Source organism: Artibeus jamaicensis, unplaced genomic scaffold, assembly GCF_021234435.1.
Source record: "Artibeus jamaicensis isolate MK-2021 breed Jamaican fruit bat unplaced genomic scaffold, CSHL_Jam_final contig_729, whole genome shotgun sequence".
NCBI lineage: Eukaryota > Metazoa > Chordata > Mammalia > Chiroptera > Phyllostomidae > Artibeus > Artibeus jamaicensis.
This window is the reverse complement of record NW_026521939.1, coordinates 3,173,245-3,200,225: the sequence shown is the minus strand read 5'-3', so window position 1 is coordinate 3,200,225 and position 26,981 is coordinate 3,173,245. Positions and strand designations below refer to the sequence as shown.

The 26,981-nt window shown below is 42.4% G+C and overlaps 1 protein-coding gene across 5 annotated transcripts in view; it reads left to right on the top strand.

Annotated features, from left to right (window-relative positions):
- NDE1 (nudE neurodevelopment protein 1) overlaps positions 1-26,333 on the top strand; it is a 39,842-nt gene extending 13,509 nt beyond the window's left edge. For 3 of the 5 annotated variants that reach the window (XM_037129102.2, XM_037129105.2, XM_037129104.2), the window contains 6 exons: positions 113-261; positions 17,723-17,859; positions 21,458-21,637; positions 22,970-23,061; positions 24,118-24,269; positions 25,061-26,333. In XM_037129102.2, the coding sequence (XP_036984997.2) occupies positions 113-261; positions 17,723-17,859; positions 21,458-21,637; positions 22,970-23,061; positions 24,118-24,269; positions 25,061-25,154 (804 nt within the window). In that variant the 3' untranslated portion in view covers positions 25,155-26,333. Of the gene's footprint in view, positions 1-112; positions 262-17,722; positions 17,860-21,457; positions 21,638-22,969; positions 23,062-24,117; positions 24,270-24,934 lie in introns of all 5 variants that reach the window. The other 2 variants (XM_037129106.2, XM_037129107.2) reach the window with 2 other exon arrangements.
- Positions 26,334-26,981: the final 648 nt, after the last annotated feature.

Below are 26,981 nucleotides of genomic sequence, written 5' to 3'. Positions count from 1 at the left end.
CTGCTACAATAGGAGTGCCTTTAGTGTTTTAAGGAGATAGCAGGGAAGGGGGAGATAACCAGAGCTTATCAGAAGTCTTCATTGTTCACTCACTGTTGATTTTGTCATTCAGGAGAAGTTTGAGGCGCAGCATTCGGAAGGCTACCGGCAGATCTCCGCCTTAGAGGATGACCTAGCCCAGACAAAGGCAATTAAAGATCAGCTGCAGAAATACATCCGAGAGCTGGAGCAAGCAAATGATGACTTGGAGAGAGCGAAACGGTATGTCAGGATGGAGAAAACAGCTCTTGGAGCCTTTCGTCGCTGCCTTTTGCCTCCAGCACCCTGGGACCCAGGCACTGCATTGAGAATAGAAAATCCAGCAGTGAGTGAAACTGAGCCAGCGCCCTTATGGATCGTACAGTCTCATAGGCCAATAAGTGGAACTTAATTACAACAGTAAGTCCAGGATGTCACAGGAGCAAGTGACAGGATATCTTAATTTGGCCATTGGTGAGAGAGTGTCTGGCAAGGCTTCCCAAAGGAAATGCTATGGAGAGGAAGAACGAGGGGTGCATAGGCGTTGTTCAGGGGAAAAGTGGGAGGCGAGAATGTCCCAGGAAGGAGGATAAGCATGTGCTACATAAATAAGGCCCTACTGTAAGAAGGAAAGAAGCATGTTCAAAAGCAGCACTTCTTAAATTGATACTCTGTTATTTAGCAGAATACTAACAGTAGTAACTAACATTTATTGACTAAGCAGAGCCAGGTGCTTTTTTTTTTTAAGAAAACATTTTTTAAATTTTTGATAAAAATTACTTACAGTGGTGCACACATATGTTAAGTGCACACTCCCAGCAGTTTGGACAAGTGCGTGTATTCAGGTAACTCACACAACGGAACCTTTGCATTGGCCCCCCGCAGTTTCTTGCATTTTTTGCTGTTTTTTTAAGGACTCACAATATACATGCTGTACTTTTCAGTCTAGTTAGTTAATAATTGTATCACTTCAGGTAAAATGCAGCAACCTTGCAACCTTATAGTTTCATTTACCTTCTTCAACCTTTATGCCGTAGTTGTAGTAGCCTATTACTACGTTTACACATGCTGTGGATTCCACAACATGTTTGTTTGCTTTAAAAAGCCAAGCGCATTTTAAAGAAATAAAGAGCGTAACAAGATAGCCTTTACATTCATGTCCATACTTACCATTTCTGGGTCTCTCCTTTCTGAGGGTCTGGGCTTCCCTCTGGTATCATCCCCTTCAGCTCGGAGAACTTCCCTGAGGGTTCCTGTGGTGCCCGTCTGCTGACAGCGAGTGCTCCTGGCTCGAGTTTGTCTGAAAACGTTTTCCTTTGCCTTCATTTTTTAAATAAAATTTTAAATTATTTTTATTTATCGATTTTAGAGAGGAAAGGAGAAAGAGAGAGAAACATTGATTTGTTGTTTCACTTATTCATTGGTTGCTTCTTGTATGACTGGGGATTGAACCTGCCACCTTGGTGTACTGAGACAACACTCTAACCAAATGAGCTACTTGGCCAGGGCTAAAATGATTTTAAATAGGCTTTTTTTTTTAAAGCAGTTTTAGGTTCACAGCAATATCGAGAGAAGAGTACAGAGAGTTTCAGTATATACCCTGTTCTCACACAGGCACAAACTTCCCACTGTGGACATCCCCACCAGAACAGCACAGTCGGTGAACCTACACTGACACAGCATCGTCACCCAGAGTCCACACTTTACATTAGGGTTCACGTTTGGTGGTGGACATTCTGTGGGTTTGAATAAATGTGTGATGATGACATGTTTCCGTCATTGCGGTACCTGGATGTACTGTAGTGTTTTTATTCACTCATAGATTTTCTGATTGTAAACATGTAAATTAAGCAGAGGAGTGAGGTTGTAAGTAACTAGAGGACATCATTAGCTTAAGTACACATCATTCCTGCAACTCTTTGTGGCTAGTCCTGTGTGGCTTCACCAGGTCTCTAGAAACTCTTTGCCCATTTTATGAGCTCACAAATATAAATATATCCTTGCTTGGCTGAGGATTCATCCAACAAATTTCCATCTTTGATAGTAGTTCCACAGGACATTTTGTGAAAGAACATTATTGCACTCCAAGGTACCAACCCTCAAATGTAGGCCATGGCTGTAAAGCCCTAGTTTTTCCTCAGTTATCTGCTAATTCTACATATAAAAAGAAAAATGCCTTGCAGTAGATGCAAAGACAAAGTACTCCTGTTAATTAATTAATTATATTGTCAAGATTGTTCTCGATTTATTGGGCATCAAAGGAAACTTCTGTCTGGCAGGTATCAAATCACTTTAATGACCAAAGGCGAACAGATTAGCTAATTCAAGCCTTAAAATAGTTTTTAGTGATTGATGTTCTTCCATATTTTGTTTTGCTTTAGGTCACTGATAATATTATGTTTATTCAGAAAAAATATAAATACCAGCATAACTATACCAGCAAAGTAGTACTACATTTCTTATTGTTAATTTTATATCAGATGTTTTGGTCCTTTAGTACACATTTAAAAAAAATTTTTGTAGTTACAGGTTTACAGCATAGTGATTAGACATTTATATAACTAGGAAAGCGATCCCCCTGATAATTCTTAGTACCCATCTAACACCATACATAGTTATTAAAATATTGACTGTGTTGCTTATGCTGTGCTTTACATCCCTGTGACTGTTTTATAACTGGTAATTTGTACTTTCTAATTCCTTACCCTTTTTTGTCCAACCCCCAACCTCCTTCCCGTGTGGCAGCCCTCAGTTTGTTCTCTGTATCTTCCTTATCCACTCCTCTGTTGATGGACACTTAGGTTGCTTCCGTATCTTGGTTATTGTGAGTAATGCTGCAGTGAACATAGGGGAGCATGTATCTTTTTTGAGTTAGTGTTTTGGATTTCTTTGGATAAATACCCACAAGTAGAGTTGCTGGGTTACATAGTAGTTTGATATTTAATTTTTTGAAGAATTTCTATTCTGTTTTCCATGATGGTTCTACCATTTTACAATCCCACCAGCAGGGCACAAGGGTTCCCATTTCTCCACATCCTTGCCAACACTTACTGTCTGTTGATTTACTGATGATGGCCATACTGACAGGTGTGAGGTGTAGATACCTCAGTGTGGTTTTAATTTGCATTTTTCTGATGATAAATGGCGTTGAGCATCCTTTCATGTGTCAGTCGTCCCACCTGTATGTCCTTTTTAGAGAGAGGTCTATTCAGGTCCTCCACCCATTTTTTAATTGGTTTGGGTTTTTTTGGATGTTACATGAGTTCCTCGTATATTTTGGATACTAATCCCTTATTTGATGTGTTACTGAAAAAATCTTCTCCCATTCAGTAGGTTGTCTTACCGTTTTTTTGTGTGTGTTTTAAAAAAATATTTATTTATTTTTAGAGAGAGGGGGAGGGAAGGAGAAAGAGTGGGAGAGAAACATCAGTGTGGGTTGCCTTTCATGTGTGCCCCTACTGGGGACCTGGACTACAACCCAGGCATGTGCCCTGACTGGGAATCGAATCAGCAACCCTTTGCTTCACAGGCCTGTGCTCAATCCACTGAGCTACACCAGCCAGGCTGTCTTATCGTTTCATTGATAGTTTCCCTTACCATGGAAAAACCTTTTAGTTTGGTGTAGTCCCACTTGTTTGTTTTTTCTTTTGTTTCCCTGTCCTAGGAGACATATCCAAAATAAGTGATGTCAGAAGTTTATTACTTATGTTTTCTTCAAGATTTATGGTTTGAGGTCTTAAATTTAAGTCTTTAATCCATTTTGAGTTTATCTTTGCACATGGTGTAAGAAAGTGATCTAGTTTCTCTCTCTTGCATGTATCTGTTCAATTTTCCCAGCACCATTTATTGAAGAGACTATCTTTACCCCATTGTATATGGCCTCCTTTGTCATAGATTAATTGACCATATAGGTGTGGGTTTATTTCTGGTCCATTAATCCGTGTGTTTGTTTTTGTAACAGTATCAGTCTGTTTTGATTATTTTAGCCTTGTAGTATAGTTTGATATCAGATAGAGTGATACCTCCAGGTTTGTTCTTCTTTCCCAAGATGGCTTTGGCTATTCAGTGTCTTATGTGGTTCCAACACATTTTAGAATTAATTAATTAATTGATTGATTAAAATATATTTTATTGATTATGCCATTACCGTTGTCCAATTTCCCCCCTTAACTCCCCCGCATTCCTCCCTTTAGTTCATGTCCATGTGTCATAAGTTCTTTAGTTTCTACATTTCCCATACTACTCTTGCCCTCCCCCTGCCTATTTTCTCCCCACCGTCTATGCTACTTTTTCTCTGTACCTTCTCCCCTCCTCTCCTCCTCCTACTCCCCTGTTGCTAACCCTCCATGTGATCTCCATTTCTGTGGCTTTGCTCCTGATCTAGCTGTCCACTTAAGTTTGTTTTTGTTTTAGGTGTGGTTGTTAATAACTGTGAGTTTGCTGTCCTTTCTTTCACTGTTCATATTTTTTATCTTCTTTTTCTTAGATAAGTCCCTTTAACATATAGTAAGGGCTTGGTGATGATGAACTCCTTGAACTTGACCTTATCTGAGAAGCTGTTTATCTGCCCTTCCATTCTAAATGAAAGCTGTGCTGGATAGCCCAATCTTGGATGTAGGTCTTTGGATTTCATGACTTGGAATACTTCTTTCCAGCCCCTTCTTGCCTGTAAGGTCTCTTTTGAGAAATCAGCTGACAGTCTGATGGGAACTCCTTTGTAGGTGACTGTCCCCTTATCTCTTGCTGCTTCTAGGATTCTCTCCTTCATTTTAATCTTGGCTAATGTAATGATGATGTGCTTTGGTGTGTTCCTTCTTGGGCCCAACTTCTTTGGGACTCTCTGAGCTTCCTGGATTTCCTGGAAGTCTATTTCCTTTGTGAGATTGGGGAAGTTCTCCTTTATTATTTGTTCAAATAAGTTTTCCACTTGTTGCTCTTCCTCTTCCCCTTCTGGTACCCCTCTAATTCGGATGTTGGAACGTTTAAAGATGTCCTGGAGGTTCCTAAGCCTCTCTTCATAGTTTTGAATTCTTAGTTCTTCCTTCTTTTCTGTTTGGTTGTTTCTTTCTTCCTTCTGGTCCACTCCATTGATTTGAGTCCCAGTTTTCTTCCCATCACTATTGGTTCCCTGTGCATTTTCCTTCATTTCACTTAGTGTAGCTTAATTTTTTAAATCTAATTTATGACTAAAATCAACCAGTTCTGTGAGCATCCTGATCGCCAGTGTTTTGAACTGTGCATTTGATAGGTTGGCTATCTCTTGGTTGCTTAAAAGTGTTGGCTCTGGAGCTTTGATTTGTTCTTCTGTTTGAACCCTGATATTTTGGTCTGGTTGTGCCTGTTATGTATGAGGGTCGGAGCCTTAGGTGTTCACCAGGGCAGGGCAACCCGCTTGCTGGGTTGTGATGCTGTATGTGGGGGCAGGGTCAGAGAGAGAACAATGGTGCTTGCTCCACTCTCTCAGATTTCAGTCCCCTCTTCTGCTTCCCACAAGCAAATTGGGCCCTTCTGGTGCTGGTTCCCAGATGGGTGGGCTTGTGTACATTCTAGGACCCTGTGGGTCTGTCCAACAAACTTTCCCGTGAAACTGGGAGTCTCTCCCGGCACCTCAACCCCCACAAGTTTTTGCAGTTGGTGATTTTAGGCTTTATTTTCTGTTGCTGGGGCCCTGGGTTGCGTGGTCTGTCTCACTACCCATTTTTGCCTGGTTTATCTGCACACGAATGTGTGTCCAAGGTCAGCCAACCACCTTGCGCACCTCACTGGGTTGGGTCTGCTTGTTTCCTTCTTGTACCCAGGTCTGCCAACCATTGCTTTTTTCTGCTGTGACACCTCTCTGGCAGCTGCCGACTCCACCCCCTCTTACTGGTCTGGATGAATGGTTTGTTTTTGGACTTTGGTACAGTTCAATTTTCTTTTTTTTTCTTTTATTTTAAATTGATTATGCAGTTACAGTTGTTCTATTCCCCCCTTCATTCCCCTCCACCCTGCCCCCCCAACCCCACCATTACCCCCCTTTAGTTTATGTCCATGTGTCTCAAGTCCTTTAGGTTCTATATTTCCCATGCTATTCTTGCCCCCCCATCTATTTTCTATCTACTGTCTATGCTACTTATTTTCTGTACCTTCACCCCCCATCTCCTCCTCCCACTCCCCTGTTGCTAACCCTCCTTGAGATCTTCATTTCTATATTTCCACTCCTGATCTAGCTGTTCTTTTAGTTTGCTTTCGTTTTAGGTGTGGTTGTTAATAACTGTGAGCTTGTTGTTCTTTCACTGTTCATGTTTCTTTAACTTCTTTTTCTTAGATAAGTCCCTTTAACATTTCATATAATAAGGGCTTGGTGATGATGAACTCCTTGAATTTGGTCTTATCTGAGAAGCACCTTATCTGTCCTTCCATTCTAAATGAAAGTTTTGCTGGATAGAGCAATCTTGGTTGTAGGTCTTTAGATTTCATGATTTGGAATATTTCTTTCCAGCCCCTTCTTGCCTGTAAGGTCTCTTTTGAGAAATCTGCTGACAGCCTGATGGGGACTCCTTTGTAGGTGATTGTCCCCTTAGCTCTTGCTGCTTCTAGGATTCTCTCCTTCATTTTAATTTTGGCTAATGTAATGATGATGTGCCTTGGTGTGTTTCTTCTTGAGTCCAACTTTTTTGGTACTCTCTGGGCTTCTTGGATTTCTTGGAAGTCTACTTCCTTTGCCAGATTGGGGAAATTTTCTTTTATTATTTGTTCAAATAGTTTTTCCACTGGTGGTTGTGTCTTTCCCCCTTCTGGTACCCCTATAATTCGGATATTGGAGCGTTTAAAGATGTCCTGGAGGTTCCTAAGACTCTCCTCATTTCTTTGAATTCTTGCTCCTTGACTCTTTTCTGTTTGGCCATTATTTGGTTTCTTCTGGTCCACTCCATTGATTTGAGTCCCAGTTTCCTTTTCATCTCTATGGGTTTCCTGTGGAATTCCATTCATTTCCCTTAATTTAGCCTTCATATGTTTCTCTAATTTGTGGCTATAATCAACCAGATCTGTGAGGAAGCTGATCACCAGTGTTTTAAACTGTGCGTCTGAGAGTTTTGCTATTTCTTCATCACTTAGATTTATCTCTGGGGCTTTGAGGTCTCCCTGCGACATTTTTGGTCTGTTCTGGCCCTTTAAATGTGAGAAACTGTGCCTTGGACTCCCAGGTCGCTGGGTTGTGACGCTGTATGTGGGGGCGTGGTCAGAGCGGGGAAATGGCGGCGCCCTCTGTCGCCGCTGCGGCCGGTCCAACCACCCACTCCCTCGCTCCCGCGCAATTAGGCAACCGCAGTCAACTCGCTGCACCGCCTCCCCACTGTCTCCTCTGCAGTCGCTCACCTGGTGGGTTGTTCGGTCGCTCACTAGGTCCAATCCTGGGTTTGGAACCCGAGCGTCTGGATTCGCGCGTCTGGATTCCGCGCCCGGTCCGACCGAGCCCTCCCTTGCAGCTCCTCACCAGACGCCGGTTTCGCCCCTTACCGGTCCGGCTGAAGAATTTGTTGTTAGCGGACTTCCGAAAAGTTCAGTTTTCCGTGTTCTGGTTGTGTTTTCTGATGCTAATATTTAGTTGTCCCTAAACTTGGTTGTGTGAGGAGGCACGGCACATCCACCTAAACCTCCATCTTGGCGGAAGTCCCAGTTCAATTTTCTGTCTGTTCTGGTTGTGTTTTGTTTCTAAATCGTTGTTGGCCTTAAATTTGGTTGTGTGAGGTGGAATTCCACGCCTCCATTTTGGCTGGACTAGAATTACTTATTTTAGTTCTGTGAAAAATACAATTGGAATTTTGACAGAGGTTATGTTGAATCTCTAGATTGCTTTGGGTAGAATTAATATTTTAAGAATGTTAATTCTTGCCCTGGCTGGTGTAGCTCAGTGGACTGAGCGCGGGCCTGTGAACCAGACGATTGTGGTTGGATTCCCAGTCAGGGCACATGCTTTGGTTGCAGGCCAGTTCCCAGCAGGGGACCCATGAGAGGCAACCATACATTGATATTTTTCTCCCTCTCTCCTTTCCTTTCTCTCTAAAGATAAATAAATTAATTAATTTAAAAATGAAAAAATATATATATTAAAAAAAAAGAATATTAATTCTTGCACTTTGTGACCTAGGAATATCTTTCCATTTATTTGTGTCTTACTCGCTTTCTTTCATCAGTGTGTTAGTTTTCATTGAACAGGTTTTCACTTCCTTGGTTAAATTTATTCTTAGGTTTTTTTTTTCTGATGCAGTTATAAATCAGATTGTTTTCTTAATTTCTCTTTCTGATTTGTTATTAGTGTACAGAAATTATACTGATTTTATATCCTGCAACTTTACTGAATTCATTTACTAGTTCTTACAGGTTTTGGGTGGATGATTTTGGGTTCTCTATACATGTATATAGTGTCATGTCATCTGCAAATACTGAAAATTTTATTTCTTCCTTTCTAATTTGGTTGCTTTTAATTTTTCTTACCTAATTGCTGTGGCTAGGACTTTCAATACTGTGCTGGAAAAAAGTGATGAGAGTGGGCATCCTTATTTTGTTCTTGATCTTTAAAAAAAGCTTTCAGCTTTTCACCATTGAGTATGAGCTGTGGACTTGTCATATATGGCCATTATTATGTTGAGGTATGTTCCCTGTCTACCCACTTTTTGAGAGTGTTTCATCATAAACAGAATTTTTGTCAAGTACTTTTTCTGTCTACTGGGATGATCATATGATATTTCTTTTATTTTGTTAAGGTGATATATCATGTTGATTAATTTGGGGGTGTTGAAGCATCCTTGCATTCCCAGGAACAACTAACTTCCACTTGATCATCATGTGTGATCTTTTTTTTGTTTGTTTTAAAGATTTTATTTATTTTTAGAGAGAGGGCAAGGGAGGGAGAAGGAGAGGGAGAGAAATATTGATGTGTGAGAGATACATCAATTGGCTTGCCTCTTGCACACCCCCAACTAGGAACCTAGCCCACAATCCAGGCATGTGCCCGGGCTGGTTATTGAACTGGTGACTTTTCAGTTCACAGGCCAGCGATCAATTCACTGAGCCACAGCAGGCAGGACACGTGTACGTGTATTAAGGGTATTGGTTTGTAATTTATTTCTTTGTGCTGGCCTTGTCTCCTTTTGGTATTTGGGTAATGCTGGCCTCATAAAATAAGTTTGGAAGATCTCCCTTGTCTTTAATGTTTTGAAAGTGTTTAAGGATAGTTATTAAATCTTCTTTGAATGTTTGGTAGAAATCATCTGAGCAGCTCTCTGGTCCAGGACTTTTGCTTGTTGTGAGGCTTTTGATTGCTGACTCAATCTTTTTAATATGAATAAGTCTATTCAGATTTCTTTTTTCTTCTGATTCAGTCTTGGAAGATTGTATATTTCTAGGAATTTATCCCTTCCTTTCAGCTTGTCCAGTTTGTTGGTATATAATTATTTGTGGTAGTTTCTTATAATTTTTTGTATTTCTGCCAGTTGTAACTTCTTTCATTTTAACTTTGTTTATTTGATAACAGTCTTTATTTCCTTGTTAGTCTATCTTTTTAAAGAACCAGCTCTTAGTTTCATTGATTTTTCTATTATCTTTTTAGTGTCTATTTCTTTTTTTTTTTTTTTTTTTTTTTTTTTGGGGGGGAAAAGGTTCTTTTGGGGCTGCCACCAGGGGGGGTCCCTGTGGGGACAAACCGTATCTTGTTACGGCCCACGCTTTTCGCCAGCCAGGGCCTATTTCATTTATTTTTGATAGGATATTTATTATTTCCTTCCTTCTAACTTTGGGCTTTAATTTTTTTTTCTGGTTCCTTTAGGTGTAAAGTTAAATTGTTTATTTGAGCTTTTTCTTTTTTCTTGAAGTAGGCTAAATTCTTATCTTTTTTCCACTGAATTGAACTCAACTCTGTTTTGTAAAAACCTCTCATATATCCTGGGATCTAATTCTGGATTCTATATTTTGGTCCAGTGTATAATTTGTGAATTACTATACCAACACTGTAATTGATGTGGACTCTGGCCAGCAGGGTCTGTGGTGTTGTGGATGAGACAAACAAATTCACATGGACTGCCAAAGTCCTGTGGAGAAAAAGGGTTGGCCCAGTCACTTTCTCAAGGGGAGAGTGCCTTGACAAGCTTTTATTGGCTTTCTAATAGCATACATCAAAGAAGGTTTTCATTCATTATGCTTAGGTTTGCTTTAGGCAATTACTTTTTACAGATAACAAAGGAAAGGATGTTACTGATTACTTCTCACAGATTAACAAGGAAAAAATGTTGCAAATGCAAGGGAATCGTAAGAGGAATTGGTCTGGTTACACTCCATCCTTGGGAGAATTAGCACAGACTTCAGGAAGTTACTTTAAAGATATGCAGTAAGCATTTTTTGCTTCAACTCAGGGTGAGGGATTTTTAGCAAGAGCAAGCCACAAAGCAGCCTAGGTGTAATGCAGGCCTGATTTCCCATGGGAAAGCCGATCCGTGGGTTTGGTGTCCTGCGTGCCAAAAGGCGCCTGTGGGCTTTCTCATAGGGCTGGGCTACATTTGCCATCCCACACGGGTAGGTTCCCTATAATAATGACTTGATTACTGTGACTTTATAGTATATTCTGATTTCTGGCAAGCCATTGGCATACCACTGGTCCCACTCACTCATAAATTATTGATCAAAGCAGGTCATGTCAAGCAGGCCAAGCCATGTCAAGGGGTGAGAAGGTACATTTTACCCACAATGGGGCCATGGCAAGGGTGTGGATGCAGGGAGGGTAAAGAATTGGGACTAATAATGCAGTCTACCATGAAGAGATTATACATTCTTGTGGTTCAAAAATAATATACAGAGGTGTATAGTTTTTCATGCAAGTTCAAGCAGTTGAAAATAGAAATTCATATTATTCCTGTCTTTTTTTTAACAACTTACATTTTATACACATTGTCATTCACCTTGCTTTTTCACGTATCAATAAGTCTTCCAGATCTTCCTGTCTTTTTATCTGCTCCCCCCCAGATGCATAATATTACATTGTATGGTTGGCATTGTATTGGATAATACATAGTAATTTATCCAGTCCCCTGTGGATGGATATCTGCTTCATTCCCATTCTTTTGCAGAGATAAGAATTGCTGTAATGAGTGGTAAGCATTGCTTGGACAGATGTATGTATCTGTAGAGGAAGTTTCCAGAAGTGAAATTGCTGGGTGAGACACCTGTGCATATGTCATTTTGGTAGTTATTGCCCTGTTCTCTATTTAGTTGTACCAATTGACATTTCCAATAGCTATGTGTGGAGTCGGCCTCTGCTTTCCAAATGGCTTCACTAACAGTGTGGTTTTCAGACTTTGGGTTTCTGCCAGTCCAATAGGCGACAGGTAGGTGCATTTCTGAAGTGAGTAAACTTGAGCTCCTTTTCTTATATTTAAGGACTCTGATTTGTTTTTCTATGAACTTGATTCATCTTGCCTGTTTTTGTTTTACTTATTTATTTTTACATATTTTATTTATTTATTTTTAGAGGGTGGGGGGAAGGGAGGGAGAAAGAAAGAGAGGGAAAGAAACATCAGTGTGTGGTTGCCTCTCATGTGGCCACCACTGGGGACCTGGCCTGCAACCCAAGCATGTGCCCTGACTGGGAATTGAACTGCCAACCCTTTAGTTCGCAGCCCATGCTCAATCCGCTGAGCCACACCAGCCAGGGCATCTTGCCTGTTTTTAAATTGGGTTGTTCTTTCACTAGTATCTAGGAGATCTTTTTATATTTGTCTGTGATACTAATTTAAGATATTTGGAGCTTATCTTTTGTCTTCCAGATTTGTCTCTTTCTTTTTTTTAAGTTACTTGATTTCTGTGCTAATTTTTACTAGTTAGTCATAGTTAGAAGGTCTTTCTACAGTCCCAAGTTATAAAGCAATTAGCCTGTGTTTCCTTCCAGTAGTATTTTTATATTTTTTATTTTTTCTTTCTGTTTTTCTTTTCAGGTTTATTTCTATTTTTTAAATCACTTTTTAGTTTTAATTACAATTAGTATAAAATATTATATTAGTTTCACAGGAATCCTAGTAATGAGACATTATATAACTTACTTAAGTGATCATCTCAATATATCTTGTGTCCATTTGACACCATACATAGTTATTAGAATATTATTGACTGTATTCCCTATGATGTACTTTACAACCCTATGACTGTTCTGTAACTATGAATTTGTGCTGCTTAACTCCTTCACCTCTTCACACATTATTACCTCAACCCAACTCCCATCTGACAACCACGAAAATATTCTATCTGTGAGTGTGTTTCTGTTCTGCTTGTTCATTTTGTTTTGTTATATTCACTTGTTGCTAGATAGGTATTTATTGCTATTATATTGTTATTATTTTTTATCTTTCTTTTTTCTTCTTAAAGAAGACCCTTTAACATTTCATGTAATAATACTGGTTTGGTTGATACTCCTTTAGCTTTTTCTTGTCTGGGAAGTTCTTTATCTGTCTCTTCTGTCAATTCTAAATGATAGCTCTGCTGGGTAGAGTAATCTTGTTTGTAGATCCTTGCTTTTTATCACTTTGAACATTTCTTGCCAGGGCCTTCTGTTCTGAAATGTTTCTGTTGAGAAATCAGCTGATAGTCCTATGGGGGCTCCCGTGTAGTTAACTTAATTGCTTTTATCTTGTTGCTTTTAAGATCTCTTTAACCTTTGTCATGTTAATTGTGATGTGTCTTAGTGTGGGCCTCTTTGCGTTCACCTTGTGTGGGACTTTCTGTGCTTCTTGGATTTGTGTGTCTATTTCCTTTACCAGGTTATGGAAGTTTTCTGTCCTTTTTTTCAAATAGGTTTTCAATTTCTTGCTCTCTGTCTTGTCCTTCTGACATGCTCATGATGTGAATGTTGGTACCCTTAAAGTTGTTCCAGAGGCATCTTACATTGTCTTCATTTTTTAAAATTATTTTTCTTTTAGCTGTCCTGATTGTTTTTTACGTTTTTATATTCCAAATTACTGATTTGATTGTTACCTTCATCTGCTTGATTCCCTGTAAATTATTTTTCATTTCTGTTAATGTATCTATCATTTCTGACTGGTTCTTTTTTTTTATGGTTTTCACATTTTCTTTTATACTATTGAAGTTCTCACTAAGTTCATCGAGCATCCCGATTACCAGTGTTTTGAACTCTGCATCTAGTAGATTGCTTGTCTCCATTTGTTTAGTTTTTTTCCAGGAGTTTTTGTTCTGTTCTTTCCTTTGGGACATGTTTTTGTGTCTCATTTTGGCAGCCTCCCTGTGTTTGTGTCTGTGTACTGAGTAGAGTTGCTATGACGCCCAGGCTTGGTAGAGTGGCCTAATATGCTCGGTGTTCTGCAGGGCCCAGTGGTGCAGCCTCCCTGTTCTCCCGATCTGGACAGTCCAGGTGCCTGTCCCCCCACCCCTACCCCATGTAGGGTGTGTACACTCTCCTATTGTAGGTGATCCTTCATTGCTGTTGGCACATCAATGGGAGGGATTTACCCCCAGGTCAGTCAGCTGTAAGGAGTGGCTGTGACCACTTTGGAGGATCAGCTCTGTGGGGGCCGACACCATGGAGCAGGACTTACTTCACAATGGCTCTGGTGCCTTCTGAGTCTGCCTCTTGAGTGTGTCATTTGTGGTGGTGGTTGGGTGGTGCTTTGATGTGATTTGAAGCTGTCCACTGGGTGCAGTGGCTCTGAGGCCTTACGGAGGTGTAGGCCAAGGTCAGCGACTGTCAGTGTTCTGCCTGGGGCCTCCTGGCATGAGCTACAAAGCTTTCTGCACATGGCTGCTACTTGTACTGGGCTTGGAAGTATGCAGAAGAGGCCAAGTTTCAAACCTAGGCGGGCTGCCGCTCGTGCTAGGCCTGGGGCCACTTAATAAGAGGAGTAAGGCACACCAAGGCTAGATGCTACTCGTTTGAAAGATTTTAGGAAAATATGAAGCACAAGTCTAGACAGGCCATTTGTATGGAAAAGGCACTGGAAACAACTTGAGTGGATCCACAATTTGGGTGGGGCAGGGCCTCAGAGAATCTCCGGGGTGGGGCGAATGGTGTTAGCCAGGTTGATGGAGACTCAGATATAGCACCACCTGCCATATCTCTTGGGGAGGGTCCAGCAAAGGAACAGCAGCCTCTGCCAGGACTTCATCTGGTAGAAAGCTGCCCCTCCAGCTCTCTCCCTGATGCTTAACAATTCAGTTCCTCCCCGAATGTCCCTGGTGCCCTTTGAGCTGCTTCCCTAATGCTGAATCTCAGAGAGAGAGTCTGAGTGAGTCTCTGCAGTTTCTTTAAGAGAAACATCTGGGACTCCAGAAGCCCTCAGCCACAGTCCCTGCTGGTTTTTACAGCTAGAAGTTATGAGACTTCTTTTCCTGGCACTGGAACCCTGGACTGGGAGGCTGGTATGAGGCTAGGACCCCTTGCTCCTCAAAGGTGTCTCCACAACCAAAATAGCTCTCTCAATTTTATTATTATTTTTTTAAATCCTTACCTGAGGATATGTGCATCAATTTTAGAGAGAGGAGGGAGGACAAGTGGGAGGGAGGGGAAGAGAGAGGGAGAGAGAGAGAGAGGGACATTGATGCAAGAGAGAAACATGAAACATCATTCGGTTGCCTCCCAAACATGCCTTGATCGGGGGTTGAGTCCGCAACCCAGGTATGTGACCTGACCAGGAACTGAACCTCTGCAGTCTTTGGTGTATGGGATGATGCTCTAACCAACTCAGTCACGGGGCGAGGGCTCCCTCCTGATTTTTACCTGCCACAGGTGGGTGTGGGACCAGCCCATTCTGCATCTCTGTCCCTCCTATCATTCTCAAGGTGGCTTCTTCTAAATAGCCTTAGTCGTAGGACTTCCATTTAGCTAGATATGAAGCAGTTCTGACTGATGGTTGTTCTATAGTTTAGTTGTAATTTTGATGTTTTTTCTTTGACTAAGTTGCACTGGTCTTCATTTTGGCCAGTTGTTGAATAGTTGAATGTTAAAATCAGATGGGGTAGAGGTCCAAATCATCATTATATTGGGTTGACCAAAAAGTCCATTTAGTTTTTTCAGTAAAATAAAGGACACATGTTTCATTTTCACCAATATTGATTTGGATTGTTTTGAGTACGTTGGTTATCTCCCACCTGGTAGAACATTGATTGTTCTCAACTAATGTCTCCATTTGATCATGATCAACCTCACCTGGTGTACCTGACTGTAGAGCCTCTTCCAGGGAGAAACCTCCAGCACGAAGCCTTGCAAACCGCTTTTGACACCTTCAGTCAGTCACAGCACCTTTTCCATACACTGCACAAATCTTTTTTTGCATTTCAGTTGTGTTCTTACCTTTCTTGAAATAATAAAGCACAATATGCCAGAAATGTTGCATATTTTCTTCCATCTTCAATATTAAAAAGGCTGTACAGAAATTCACCAATTTTGATTTTTTTTAAATGCATACTCATATGACACCTGTCCCAGTACAATCTAAAAAAATTGAATGAAGTTAAAGATAGCTAAGTGCTACTATAGCCATCTTACAGAAAAAGCCAACCAGACTTTTTGGCCAGCCCAATACAGTGAATAAGGTTCTGGAAACCTAAACTTTTACTTAAAAAAAATCTTTAAAATGTTACAAATTTATTATAAAATTTTAATAGTTATAGTTGGAGAATTAAACAGTCTGCTGCAGAACAATAATTTTTCTGCACCATCGGCAGTTTGCTTGTCATGGACCCTGTGCTGTACCTCTGTGAAACCGAGTGGCTCACAGTAAACTGAGGAGGGGGATAACTCTGGATTCCTTAGGGCCCAGTTGGAAGTAATTAAAAATTAAATACATTCCTTAAAGGTTATATTATTTAATATACCTAAAAGTTCTACAAAGATTAAATTTAATGTAATTGTGTTCTTTTATGTGTTATTATTGAATAGACTTTATTTTTTACTTTTTGTGGTAATGTCAGATTTACTGTCTTAACCATTTTTAAGTACAACGTTCAGGAGTGTTCCCTGTATTCACACTATTATGCAACACAGCTCTAGAACTTTTCATCTTGCAACATTGAAACTCCGAATCCACCAAACACTAATTTCCCCTTTTCACTCCGGCCCTTGGTAATTACCTTTCTACTTTCTGTTTCTATGATTTTGACCGTCTTGGATACTCCATATAAATGGAACCATACAGTATTTGTTGTTTTGTAACTGTCCTGGTCTCTTAGCATAATGTCCTTAAGGTCCATCTATATTGTAGTGTATGTGAAACAGGATTTCCTCCTTTTCAAAGCTGCATGATATTCCATTGCATGTCTGTATCACATTTTCTTTATGCATTTATCTGTTACACAATCACTGATCCACACAGATTCTGCAATGCCAGAAATACCCCTGAAGTTGGTTTTCAGAGATTTCTGGCATTCCAGAAGCCAGCAATAGATTTTGACCGAATACTGAGTTTAAATTTCTGAAACAGGTGGAATTTTTCTGGAGGGTGCAGTACCCAGTAGGGACCCAATACTAACTTCATTTTCAGGTGGCTGCCCAGTAGTCCTCAAACCTAGAATTGAACTAGCCATATTTCATCAATTATTATGATGCTACCTTTATCACAAATGAAATTCTCACATATATTTGATCTTTTTTGTTGTTGTTTGACATGTCAACCTTAGGGCCATTTTAACTGATTCCAGTGTTGTAGTTTTTCTTTGTTGTTTTTCGTCAGGCACTCCTGGTAACTTTTATTTACTTCTGAGACCCTTTGAGTGTAGATACTAATAGGACATAACCTGGGCATAGTAGGGTATGTTGAATAAATCAATGAATCTATCCCCCTTGCTGTTGAAGTTACCCAAGGACACTTAGCTAGTCGTACATGGAAGAGCCAGGTGTTAACTCCTGGATTCCACTCCCATCTATGCTTCTAATCACCGTGAGCTACAATGAATAGAATGTTAAAGGTCTTCTGGAGACAAACATGGGATCAGTAATAAAAATTGCTGACATTTATTGAGCACTTAGGTGTGAAACATCTGTTGTATGCTTCCTGTATGACTCTGGTTGGTCCTACCCCACCCCCAACCCTCTGGAGGCACTAGTACTACCCCCACTTTGCATATGAGGAAAACTGCTGGCTGCCTTTTCTGTGCCTCAGCATTAACAGATTTCTTCATTGTAGCACTTCTCAGTGTCTGTGACACAGCACTGCAGTGAAAGGTCTACCCTGTTCATAGGAAGTAGTTGTTAATGGAGCAGCTGGGCTGGGGTGGGGCATTTTTAACTTCTTTTGTTCAGAATTAAAGGTGGTCTCTTCTGCTTTTTAAAATGCATGTTACTACATCGCGTGTGCATTTTAGTAGGATAGTCTGAATACTGTTTGTCGTGTGTCTTCAAGAGAAGGTGGACCCATTGGTATTGAGTGGGCCCCATTTGTGGTCCTAATAAGGTCTTGGCTGATTGCCAAGTTTTATATGCACACTATCTCATTTAATCCTCAGCACAGCCTTGTAGACCTCATGAGCTAAGATAGTGTCCATCCTGCAGGTGAAGAACCAACTGGGGTCCCAGAACATTAAGGGGTTGCTCAGGTCTGTGGTATCTAGGAAGTGCCAGTGCCGGGGCTCACACCCTCATCTGTCGGACCTTCTGGTCTCCCAGGTGTGTAGGCACCAGATGGATGTTGTTGATCACCCTCTTGGACAACTTTGCTTTTCTCTTCCCCAGGGCCACAATTATGTCTCTGGAAGACTTTGAGCAGCGCTTGAATCAAGCCATTGAAAGAAATGCCTTCCTGGAGAGTGAGCTTGATGAGAAGGAGAATCTCCTAGAATCCGTTCAGAGACTGAAGGACGAAGCCAGAGGTCAGGAGGCCTGGGCGCTGTTCTGCACGCCCTCACCAGCATTGTCCCCTCTCCCCGCCTGAGAGCGTTGTCCGATGTTCCCCTTGCTGGAAATCTGCACCCTGCTTGGCACACAGGCTCTCTGGTCAGAGGGCGGGGGACCACACTGAGCAAGCTCGAGCCTTGGTTCCCACCCCTTGCTGAGAGTTGTCAGATGTTCAGCCTGGTAAGACCCCTAGTAGGTATTTAAACCCACCACCAGCCTCATGTTCAGAAGGAGCCCAAGAGTGTTGTGGGGGAAAATTCCTGTTGATGGAATTGCCAGCTAGTCCATTATTTTTGTGGTTTGCTGGCAGCTGATACGTGTGGCTTAGAACTTCATCAGTAATGCTCTTTGGAAGCTGGCGATTCCAGAGGTAGTGCTTTCAAGCTAGTACGACGTTAGTGCAGCATCCAAGTTGGATGCTTGAATGTCATAAGAGATTTTTTTGAATCTCAGTTATTTGTCTGTAACATTAACTTAGTTTCTAATTTGTGGCCAACAGAAGGGAGATTAAAAAGAAAAACTCAAGTTTAAAAGGTAGTTGTTCCTAAAGGCCCATCAGTAAGGAAGTGGTTAAACAAATTACATAGACTTATTTTGAGGAATGTTAAGCATTTGTTAAAATGAGCAAGGTGCAGCCCTGGCTGGTGTAGCTCAGTGAACTGAGCGTGGGCCTGCGAACCACACTATCGCGGTTCGATTCCCAGTCAGGGCATATGCCTGGGTTGCAGGCCAGTTCCCAGCAGGGGACTCATGAGAGGCAACCACACATTGATATTTCTCTCCTTCTCTCCTTCCCTTCCTCTCTAAAAGTAAATAAATAAAAATCTTTAAAAAAAAATGAGCAAGGTGCAGATATAAATGTGGTTACAGAACACCTGTTAGGACACACCACCACAGGGAGAAAGATATGTCGTAGATAGATGTATATTTCTGTTTATGCTAATTAAAAAATTAATCATATACAGGATGGGAGAAAAGTAGGTTTACAGTTGTGAGTGTGCAAAACAGTTTATTCTCATACTATTATTTATTGATTATCATTTTCAATATGTACAACTATAAACCCACTTTTGCCCCCCCCATATAAAGTACATGTATAAAAATACAGAGAAAAAGATTGGTAAGATCTCCATGTTACAGTGATTATGAGTGAAGGGGAGCATTTGGGGATGGGAAGCATATTTTTTCACTTAATATTCTACATACCCGCCATGTTAAAATCTTTTGAAAATAGTATAAGCATTAGTGTATCACAGGTATAGTTTAGTTATTTTAATTATTTTTTAAGATTTTATTATTTTTAGAGAGAAAAGAGGGAGAAAGAGAGGAAGAGAAATATTGATTGGCTTCTCCCCACAAGGGACCTGGTCTGCAACCCAGGCCTGTACCCGGACTGGGAATCGAACTGGTGACCTTTCAGTTTGCAGGCCAATGCCCAATCCATTGAGCCACACCAGTCAGGGCTGCCATAGTTAAATTTTTTTTTAAATTTTTTTATTGATTATGCTGTTACAGTTGTTCTATTCCCCCTTTATTCCCCTCCACCCTACCCCCCATCCCCACCATCACCCCCCCTTTAGTTTATGACCATGTGTCTCAAGTTCTTTAGATTCTATATTTCCCATGCTATTCTTGCCCCCCTTTCTATTTTCTATCTACTGTCTATGCTACTTATTTTCTGTACCTTCTCCCCCCTTCTCCTCCTCCCACTCCCCTGTTGCTAACCCTCCTTGAGATCTTCATTTCTATGTTTCCACTCCTGATCTAGCTGTTCTTTTAGTTTGCTTTTGTTTTAGGTGTGGTTGTTAATAACTGTGAGTTTGTTGTCCTTTCACTGTTCATGTTTCTTTAACTTCTTAGATAAGTCCCTTTAACATTTCATATAATAAGGGCTTGGTGATGATGAACTCCTTGAATTTGATCTTATCTGAGAAGCACCTTATCTGTCCTTCCATTTTAAATGAAAGTTTTGCTGGATAGAGCAATCTTGGTTGTAGGTCTTTAGATTTCATGACTTGGAATACCTCTTTCCAGCCCCTTCTTGCCTGTAAGGTCTCTTTTGAGAAATCCGCTGACAGTCTGATGGGGACTCCTTTGTAGGTGACTGTCCCCTTAGCTCTTGCTGCTTCTAGGATTCTTTCCTTCATTTTAATCTTGGCTAATGTAATTACGATGTGCCTTGGTGTGTTCCTTCTTGGGTCCAACTTCTTTGGTACTCTCTGAGCTTCCTGGATTTCCTGGAAGTCTATTTCCTTTGCCAGATTGGGGAAGTTCTCCTTTATTATTTGTTCAAATAAGTTTTCCACTGGTGGCTGTGCCTTTCCCCCTTCTGGTACCCCTATAATTCGGATGTTGGAGCGTTTAAAGATGTCCTGGAGGTTCCTAAGACTCTCCTCATTTCTTTGAATTCTTGCTTCTTCACTCTTTTCTGTTTGGCCATTATTTTCTTCCTTCTGGTCCACTCCATTGATTTGAGTCCCAGTTTCCTTTTCATTGCTATTGGTGTCCTGTGCAATTCCATTCATTTCAATTAGTTTCGCCTTCATATGTTTGTCTAATTTGTCGGTATAATCAACCAGTTCTGTGAGGATCCTGATCACCAATGTTTTAAACTGTGCGTCTGTGAGTTTTGCTATTTCTTCATCGTTTAGATTTATTGGCTCTGGGGCTCTGAGATCCTCCTGCGCCATTCTTGGTCTGTTGGGGCCCTTTAAGAAGCGGCGCCTTGGATTCCCAGGTCGCTGGGTTGTGACGCTGTATGTGGGGGCGTGGCCAGAGCGGGAAATGGCGAACCCCTCTGCCGCTTCTCACAGCTGGGTGCGGAGGAGCAGCGCCTTAGGTGGTTCACCCGGACCGGGCCGCTGGGTTATGACGCTGTATGTGGAGGTGGGGTCAGAGCAGGGAAATGGCGGAGCCCTCCACTGCCGCTAGCCGTGGGGACCTGCTGGCCCGGTCCGACCGCCCACTCCCTCGCCTGTCGACCCTCGCACAAATGCGCGACCTCAGTCAACACGCAGCCCCGGGCCCGGCTGTCTCCCCCGCGGTCGCTCGCCTGGTTGCTCGCCGGGTCGCTCACTACGTCTGACCCTGCGCCTGGATTCCGCCGGCCTGAGTGTGTCTGGCCGAGTTTTCCTGTGCAACCCTGCTCCGCCAGCCGCTGGTTTCGCCCCTTACCGGTCAGGCTGAAGAATTTGTTGTTAACGGACTTCCGAAAAGTTCAATTTTCCGTGTTCTGGCTGTGTTTTCTGTTGCTAATATTTAGTTTTCTCTAATCTTGGTTGTGTGAGAAGGCACGGCACATCCACCTATGCCTCCATCTTGGCGGAAGTCCTAAACCTTCTTCATAGTTAAATTTTTAAAAACCTCTTTGTTGTTACAAGAAAAATCATATAGTTTTACAAGCCTGTTGGGCAATATCCTGTGGGTTTCATGTTGTTCAGGGTTTCCACCTAGGGTTCTTCATCCTGATGCTTCTTTTCCTTGACCAGGGTCTGCCGCTAACTCATCCTCTCCTTTTCCCCCTCCCCCATCACCCAAAGCAAGGACTTAACCTGAATCCTTTTCCTGGCCCAGATTTGCGTCAGGAATTGGCTGTGCAGCAAAAGCAGGAGAAACCCAGAACCCCCATGCCCAGCTCAGTGGAAGCTGAAAGGACAGACATGGCGGTACAAGCCACTGGCTCCTTGCCATCCACCCCCATGACTCATCGGGGACCCAGCTCTAGCTTCACCACACCAGGGACATTCAGACGTGGTAAGGGGAGTGGGAGTGGGGAGGACTTCCTTTGCTTTGCAAAGCTTTGCTGGGTGAGAACCCAGCATGGGAACTGAGTAAGAGAGAAATCAGACCAGTCTAGGCAGCAGGGAGCAAACGGGGAAGCTCTTTGGGCAGAGCATCAAGGTAACTGAGAAGAGCCTCCTGGCTGTGGGGCAGCAGAGAGCAGTGGAGTCTGTGGTGAACTGGAAAACAAGCCCCATCTAGAAGGGGCTCTGCTCCTACCACAAGAAATGTGGGCCCAGCAGCAGCAGACAGTTCCATTCTTTACCAGAAGCCAGAAATCCTCTTGTTGAATATGAACACTGCTAAATTTAAAATTTCAGTAACCAGTAAAAAGTGTTGTGTGGGTCCAGTAATGTATTCTACTAGAAATGGAGCCAGTGTAACCTGTGTTGTGTTGTAAACAATGAAGAATTTGAGTTGCACCCCAGCCTTTCTCCTCTGCCAACTGAATAACTGTGATGTTCTTCAGGGTCACTCAGTAGTGAATAATAATAGTTATTGAGTGCTCAGTCACTGTCCCTAAAATGCTTTGCATGTATATGCATATGTGTGTGTGTATGTGTGTATACATATGCATAAAACTTCACTGTAGTTGCACCACAGGCCCAGGTGCAAGTAATTGAAGGCAATAACCCTGTTTGATGCATGGGGAGACTGAGGCCCTGAGTTGAGGGCTTGTCACCCAGCTGGGGAATGGCAGAATTGGGATTCAAGCCCAGGCAGGCTGGCTTAAGGGCTCATATTACTGTGTATTGCCTTATCCCTTAGCTTGTCCCCTGAGGTGAAGAGACTGGTAAGACTTCCAGAATCCCAGTCTAGGGCAGTGTTTTCCACACTTTAGCAGGCACAAGAGTCACCTGGGAATCTTGTCAAATGCACCTCGCATTCAGCAGCTATGGGCAGGGTCTGAGATGCATTTCTAACCTGTGCCCAGGTGATTCTGTGCGGCTGGTCCCTGGGTCCTACTCTCAGGAGAGAGGCTCTGTCGAGTAGAACCCGTGCAAATGTGGTTGGCACGGAAGCTCTTCATGTTGATTAGCTAAATGGAATTCCTGGGATTTCAGGAGGGCTTGTGTTGATTTTATTGTAAAAGAATAATAGGTAAAGATAAATGTTAAATGTAGGTATTGTAAAGCTGCTAAAGTTCGGTCATCAAATAGACTTTTACTGCGAGACAGTTATTGAATGAAACAGGGCAGTGTTCAGAATCCAAGGCAAGAGTAGCTTCCTTTGTCTACCCTCAGGGTTTTGCACAGACTTGTGACTGAGGGTTGGTGTTATATGTGCTTCCTTTTGCACACCCAGGTCTCGATGACTCCATGGGTGGGACTCCCCTCACTCCTGCGGCCAGGATATCAGCCCTCAACATCGTGGGAGACCTGCTGCGGAAAGTAGGGGTAAGACTGGCCAGCACCTCCCTGGGGTCGGGTGTGGCTTCTGGCCTGTCTGTCAGGACAGTTGCGAGGGGTGACCTTACCAGTTCCTTTGCCCTCTAACCGAGAGTTCATGAGTTCTCGGTGTGTAGCTCCAGGTTAGTTGCGTCCCTCAGAATCACAGGAGCTTCTGTGGCCCTTGTCACTGACAACCCGCCAGAGCCCAGACTCTGTGTCATCCCTTTGGTCCCTGGGGAGATCTGTCTTTCCTATACCATTTTTCCTTGGAATTTGGGAATTCCGTTCAGATGGTCTCTGTGACTTTATTTTCTTAACTTGAAAAAACTGAGACACATTTGAAAATTTCCTTTTCTCTTTCTATTTCTCAGGAAGTTAAAGAGAGAATCTTGAAAGGCTAGGGCAGGTAACTTGATAGGTTTTATATTAATTACAGGGAAGGGTTCTGATTTTGTGCTTAAGACACACATAGGTATTTGTAGTTACTCCTTTTATTTATAAAGGTGATGCTCGGAAGGCCACATAGTTTAACCCTGGCCAGTTTGTCGTCAGTCAGACGTATGTATGCAGAGCTGCAATTTAATAGGAGCTTGCGACTTCTTTCTTACGTTTTTACTTTGGGCTTTTGGTTGCCCGGTTTTCTGATACATAAACAGGTCTCTGTTTTAATGCATTGCACAGCTAGAGTATAGAGAAGCCTGGGGTGGTTTCAGTGTACTTTGGTTTTTGTGGGGTCTTTTTACAGCAAGGCAGAGTCCTTGTTTAAACCTGCGTCTCTCTGCATGTTTAACAAGGTAAACAAAAGGGAATGATCCCCCAAATTGATTTCCTGTTTCCCATAGGCAGAGTTGGGTAATTAGTAGGGTTAGTGATTTTCCAGGAAGCAGCAACATATCTTAGACCAGTGGGTCTAAGAGTTGGATGGGCATTGGATTCCTCGGGGCCCCCTTTGGAATTCCAGTGCCCCACACGCCACTTCGGGTTACCGTCTGCCTGCAGGTTCCAGGGAGAGAGCAGGGTTCTTGTCTTTAACTTGAGAGGTGAAAGTATATTTCTCTGCAGGCACTGGAGTCCAAACTTGCGTCCTGCCGGAACTTCGTGTACGAGCAGTCCCCAAACCGAACAAGTGGCCCCCCCTCAGGACGGGGGAGCAAGAACAGAGATGGCAGTGACAGACGGCCGAGCAGCACCAGTGTGCCTCTGGGTGATAAGGGGTCAGTACCTTTTGCTGTCACTTCCAATGGGAGCCTTTAACTTCTGAACAAAAGCCATTTTTTTTTAATTGTAGGATTATGTCAGTGAACCTAATCCTCTACCCCCATCTTTGAGCCAGAGTTAGGTCGTGTCTTCTGTTGGGGCAAACGGCCAAGGAGAGGCTGGTGTTTATTCAGATCCTGCAGCCCCAGCTCCTGGTCGTGCTGTGAGGACGTCCTGTAAAGTCACTTATTTGGGACTTGAGCTTCAAACACAGCTTCCTCCAGAAGAGGATTTTTTCCTTTTTTTGTTAAACCTTTAGAACCTTCTGGAAACTGGCGCTAAATTCCAGCCAGACTAGAATCCTAAAGCCAGTCATTGGATTGGAGAACAGATCTGACCTCTAATGGCTTCACTTCTTTTCTTCCTTGAAGAAACTCAGGGCAGCTTCCAGCTTCAGTAACTTCTCAGATGTGCCACCATCTTATTGGACCCCCCAAGCCACATAAATTTGGTGGGTCCGTGGCAGAAAGATGACAGGAAGTGAAGAATCGTTTTCCGTGGCATGCACATAACTTCCGGATCTTTAAAGTGGGGTTTTTAGAGGGTCTTCTGCACCTGGCTTTTTGCGTGGCCTTGGGAATGTGAGAGCTAGACAGCCAGTGTCCTTTTCTTCATTTCACAGGAGAGAAAATTAAGACGCAGTGACACAGCTCCTGACTCTTGATATTCACTCTTATAACTGTGGGCCGATGATAGTCAGTCTGTAGCAGCTGTAATGTCTGCTTAATTTGGTTTGCTCTGTCTGAAGGTCAGGAAAACGCCTGGAGTTTGGGAAGCCAGCTTCAAATCTGCCCTCACCATCGCTGCCATCTGCCCAGGGTGTAGTCAAGATGTTGCTTTAGGAAATCCACAGAAGCGAAGCCACTGGTGTCTGTGCAGGAGCTGTTATTTTTCTTCCCCTCATCACACTAGGTTTTTGTGTTGTTGTTTTTTTGTTGTTCTTAGTTCGAGAAATATGGGTGAGCAGTCCCACTAGCCAATGACCGAGGCAATCGCCTGTGGCCCCTGGCGGTTGACCCTGTGAAATGTCGTTTCTTAATCCCCAAACTCCCTGTTGGTGTGTTGCAGGACAGAGACAAACCGGACCCTCTGGAAAGGGTTCTGAGGTGTGGGTGCTGAGGCTACCACATTGTGAGCTGACCCAAGTCCTGGTTGGCCTCGAGATGTGTTTTTAATGTCTGAAGATGCCTTTCAAGAGGGACCTGAGCCCACTTCAGGCTCACCCCAGCCCCATTCAGCTGGAGCTTTCTTCTAGAACAAAGTCTCCCAACACTGTGTGGCACAGCAAGGATCTGTGCACTAAAATCATGTCTAGGAGTGGAGAGTAGACTAGGCACGTGCTTATTGAAACGGGTGTAGTGCACCTCCCAGACTTTTTCACCTGCCTCTCGTTGAAGCTTTTAGAAGAGTGCTTGAGTTTCAGAGCACATTTATGGGGACTGGGTTAGTGGAAAATCTGTCCTTTTTAGATCTGTCCTGACTGTTAGTTGTCCTGAGCCACATCCCTGGCATGGGGGTGACCTCCACTTCAGGACCCTCGAGGTCACTGGGATGGAGTGGCCTTGGAAATGCAGCCTTTAAGAATAGGATTTCACTCCAGGCCATAATGAAATAATCAGGGTGACCTTCACATAAGAGTAAACCCCCAGGATTGTTGTTGAAAGCCTGCTTATCAAAGAAGAAACGAACACAGGATTTCCAGCCCGGACAGTGCCTGTACTCATCACTGCGTGTGAACGGCTGTCTCATGCTTTTGGTCTCAAGTAAACAGAAGACATGAATTCAGGAGCATGTGTGTAGCTTAACGAGCTTCCCTTTGTTACTAAATTATTTTTCCAAAAGAACAGCAAAAGTGTTCCTGATTTGAAAATAGAACTTTTCAAGTGCTACTGAAATTCTACGGAGAATTAAAACTTCAGTGCCTGGTTCATTATCCTAGAAACATGCTAACCTGTATTGGTAAAAAGATGTACTTTTATTTTTTTAAAAGAACAATAAAATCAAGAGAAACTAATTTTCAACTAGTGTGTGGTGATGGTCAGTAAATGCTGCTATGTTCTTCCGTGTTTGCCCATATGGTGGTAAAAGACTTTTGTTTTTAACCAAGTAACTAAATATCTAAAAACATACTTTTAAACATTTCCCTTCAAATCCGCCCCCTAGAACTGTTTTTGGGATACGTCCGTGTGCAGTTCAGGGTGAGCGTTTGCTCTTTCAGCTGAGCCTTCGTGGTTTTCCTGTTCACGCTCGTCTCGAACCCACTTGAGCCCATGGGGTCCGGGCATCATTGGAGTTGAACTGTTGCAAGGAGTCTGCCTGGAACACTCCAGCTGCGGAAGGAAAGGGCCCACAGCCTAGTTTCTTACGGCCTTCACACAAAAAGTGGTTTTTTTGTGTGTGTGTTTTTAAAGGGTTGTTTAAAAGAAAATGAATCCATGACAGAGTCCATATGTAAACTAAAATATTTACTCTCTGGCCTTTACAAAATTTGTCAACTCTTGTTAGGTGAAGTCTTGTGTTTTAAGTTAAAAATTCAAGGAAATGTTGTGTTCTTTACTTTATATACATACTGCTTTTTTTTTTTTTAAATATTTTATTTATTTATCTTTGGAAGGAGAGAGGGAGAGAAACATCAATGTATGGTTGTCTTTCGTGCGTCCCCTGCTGGG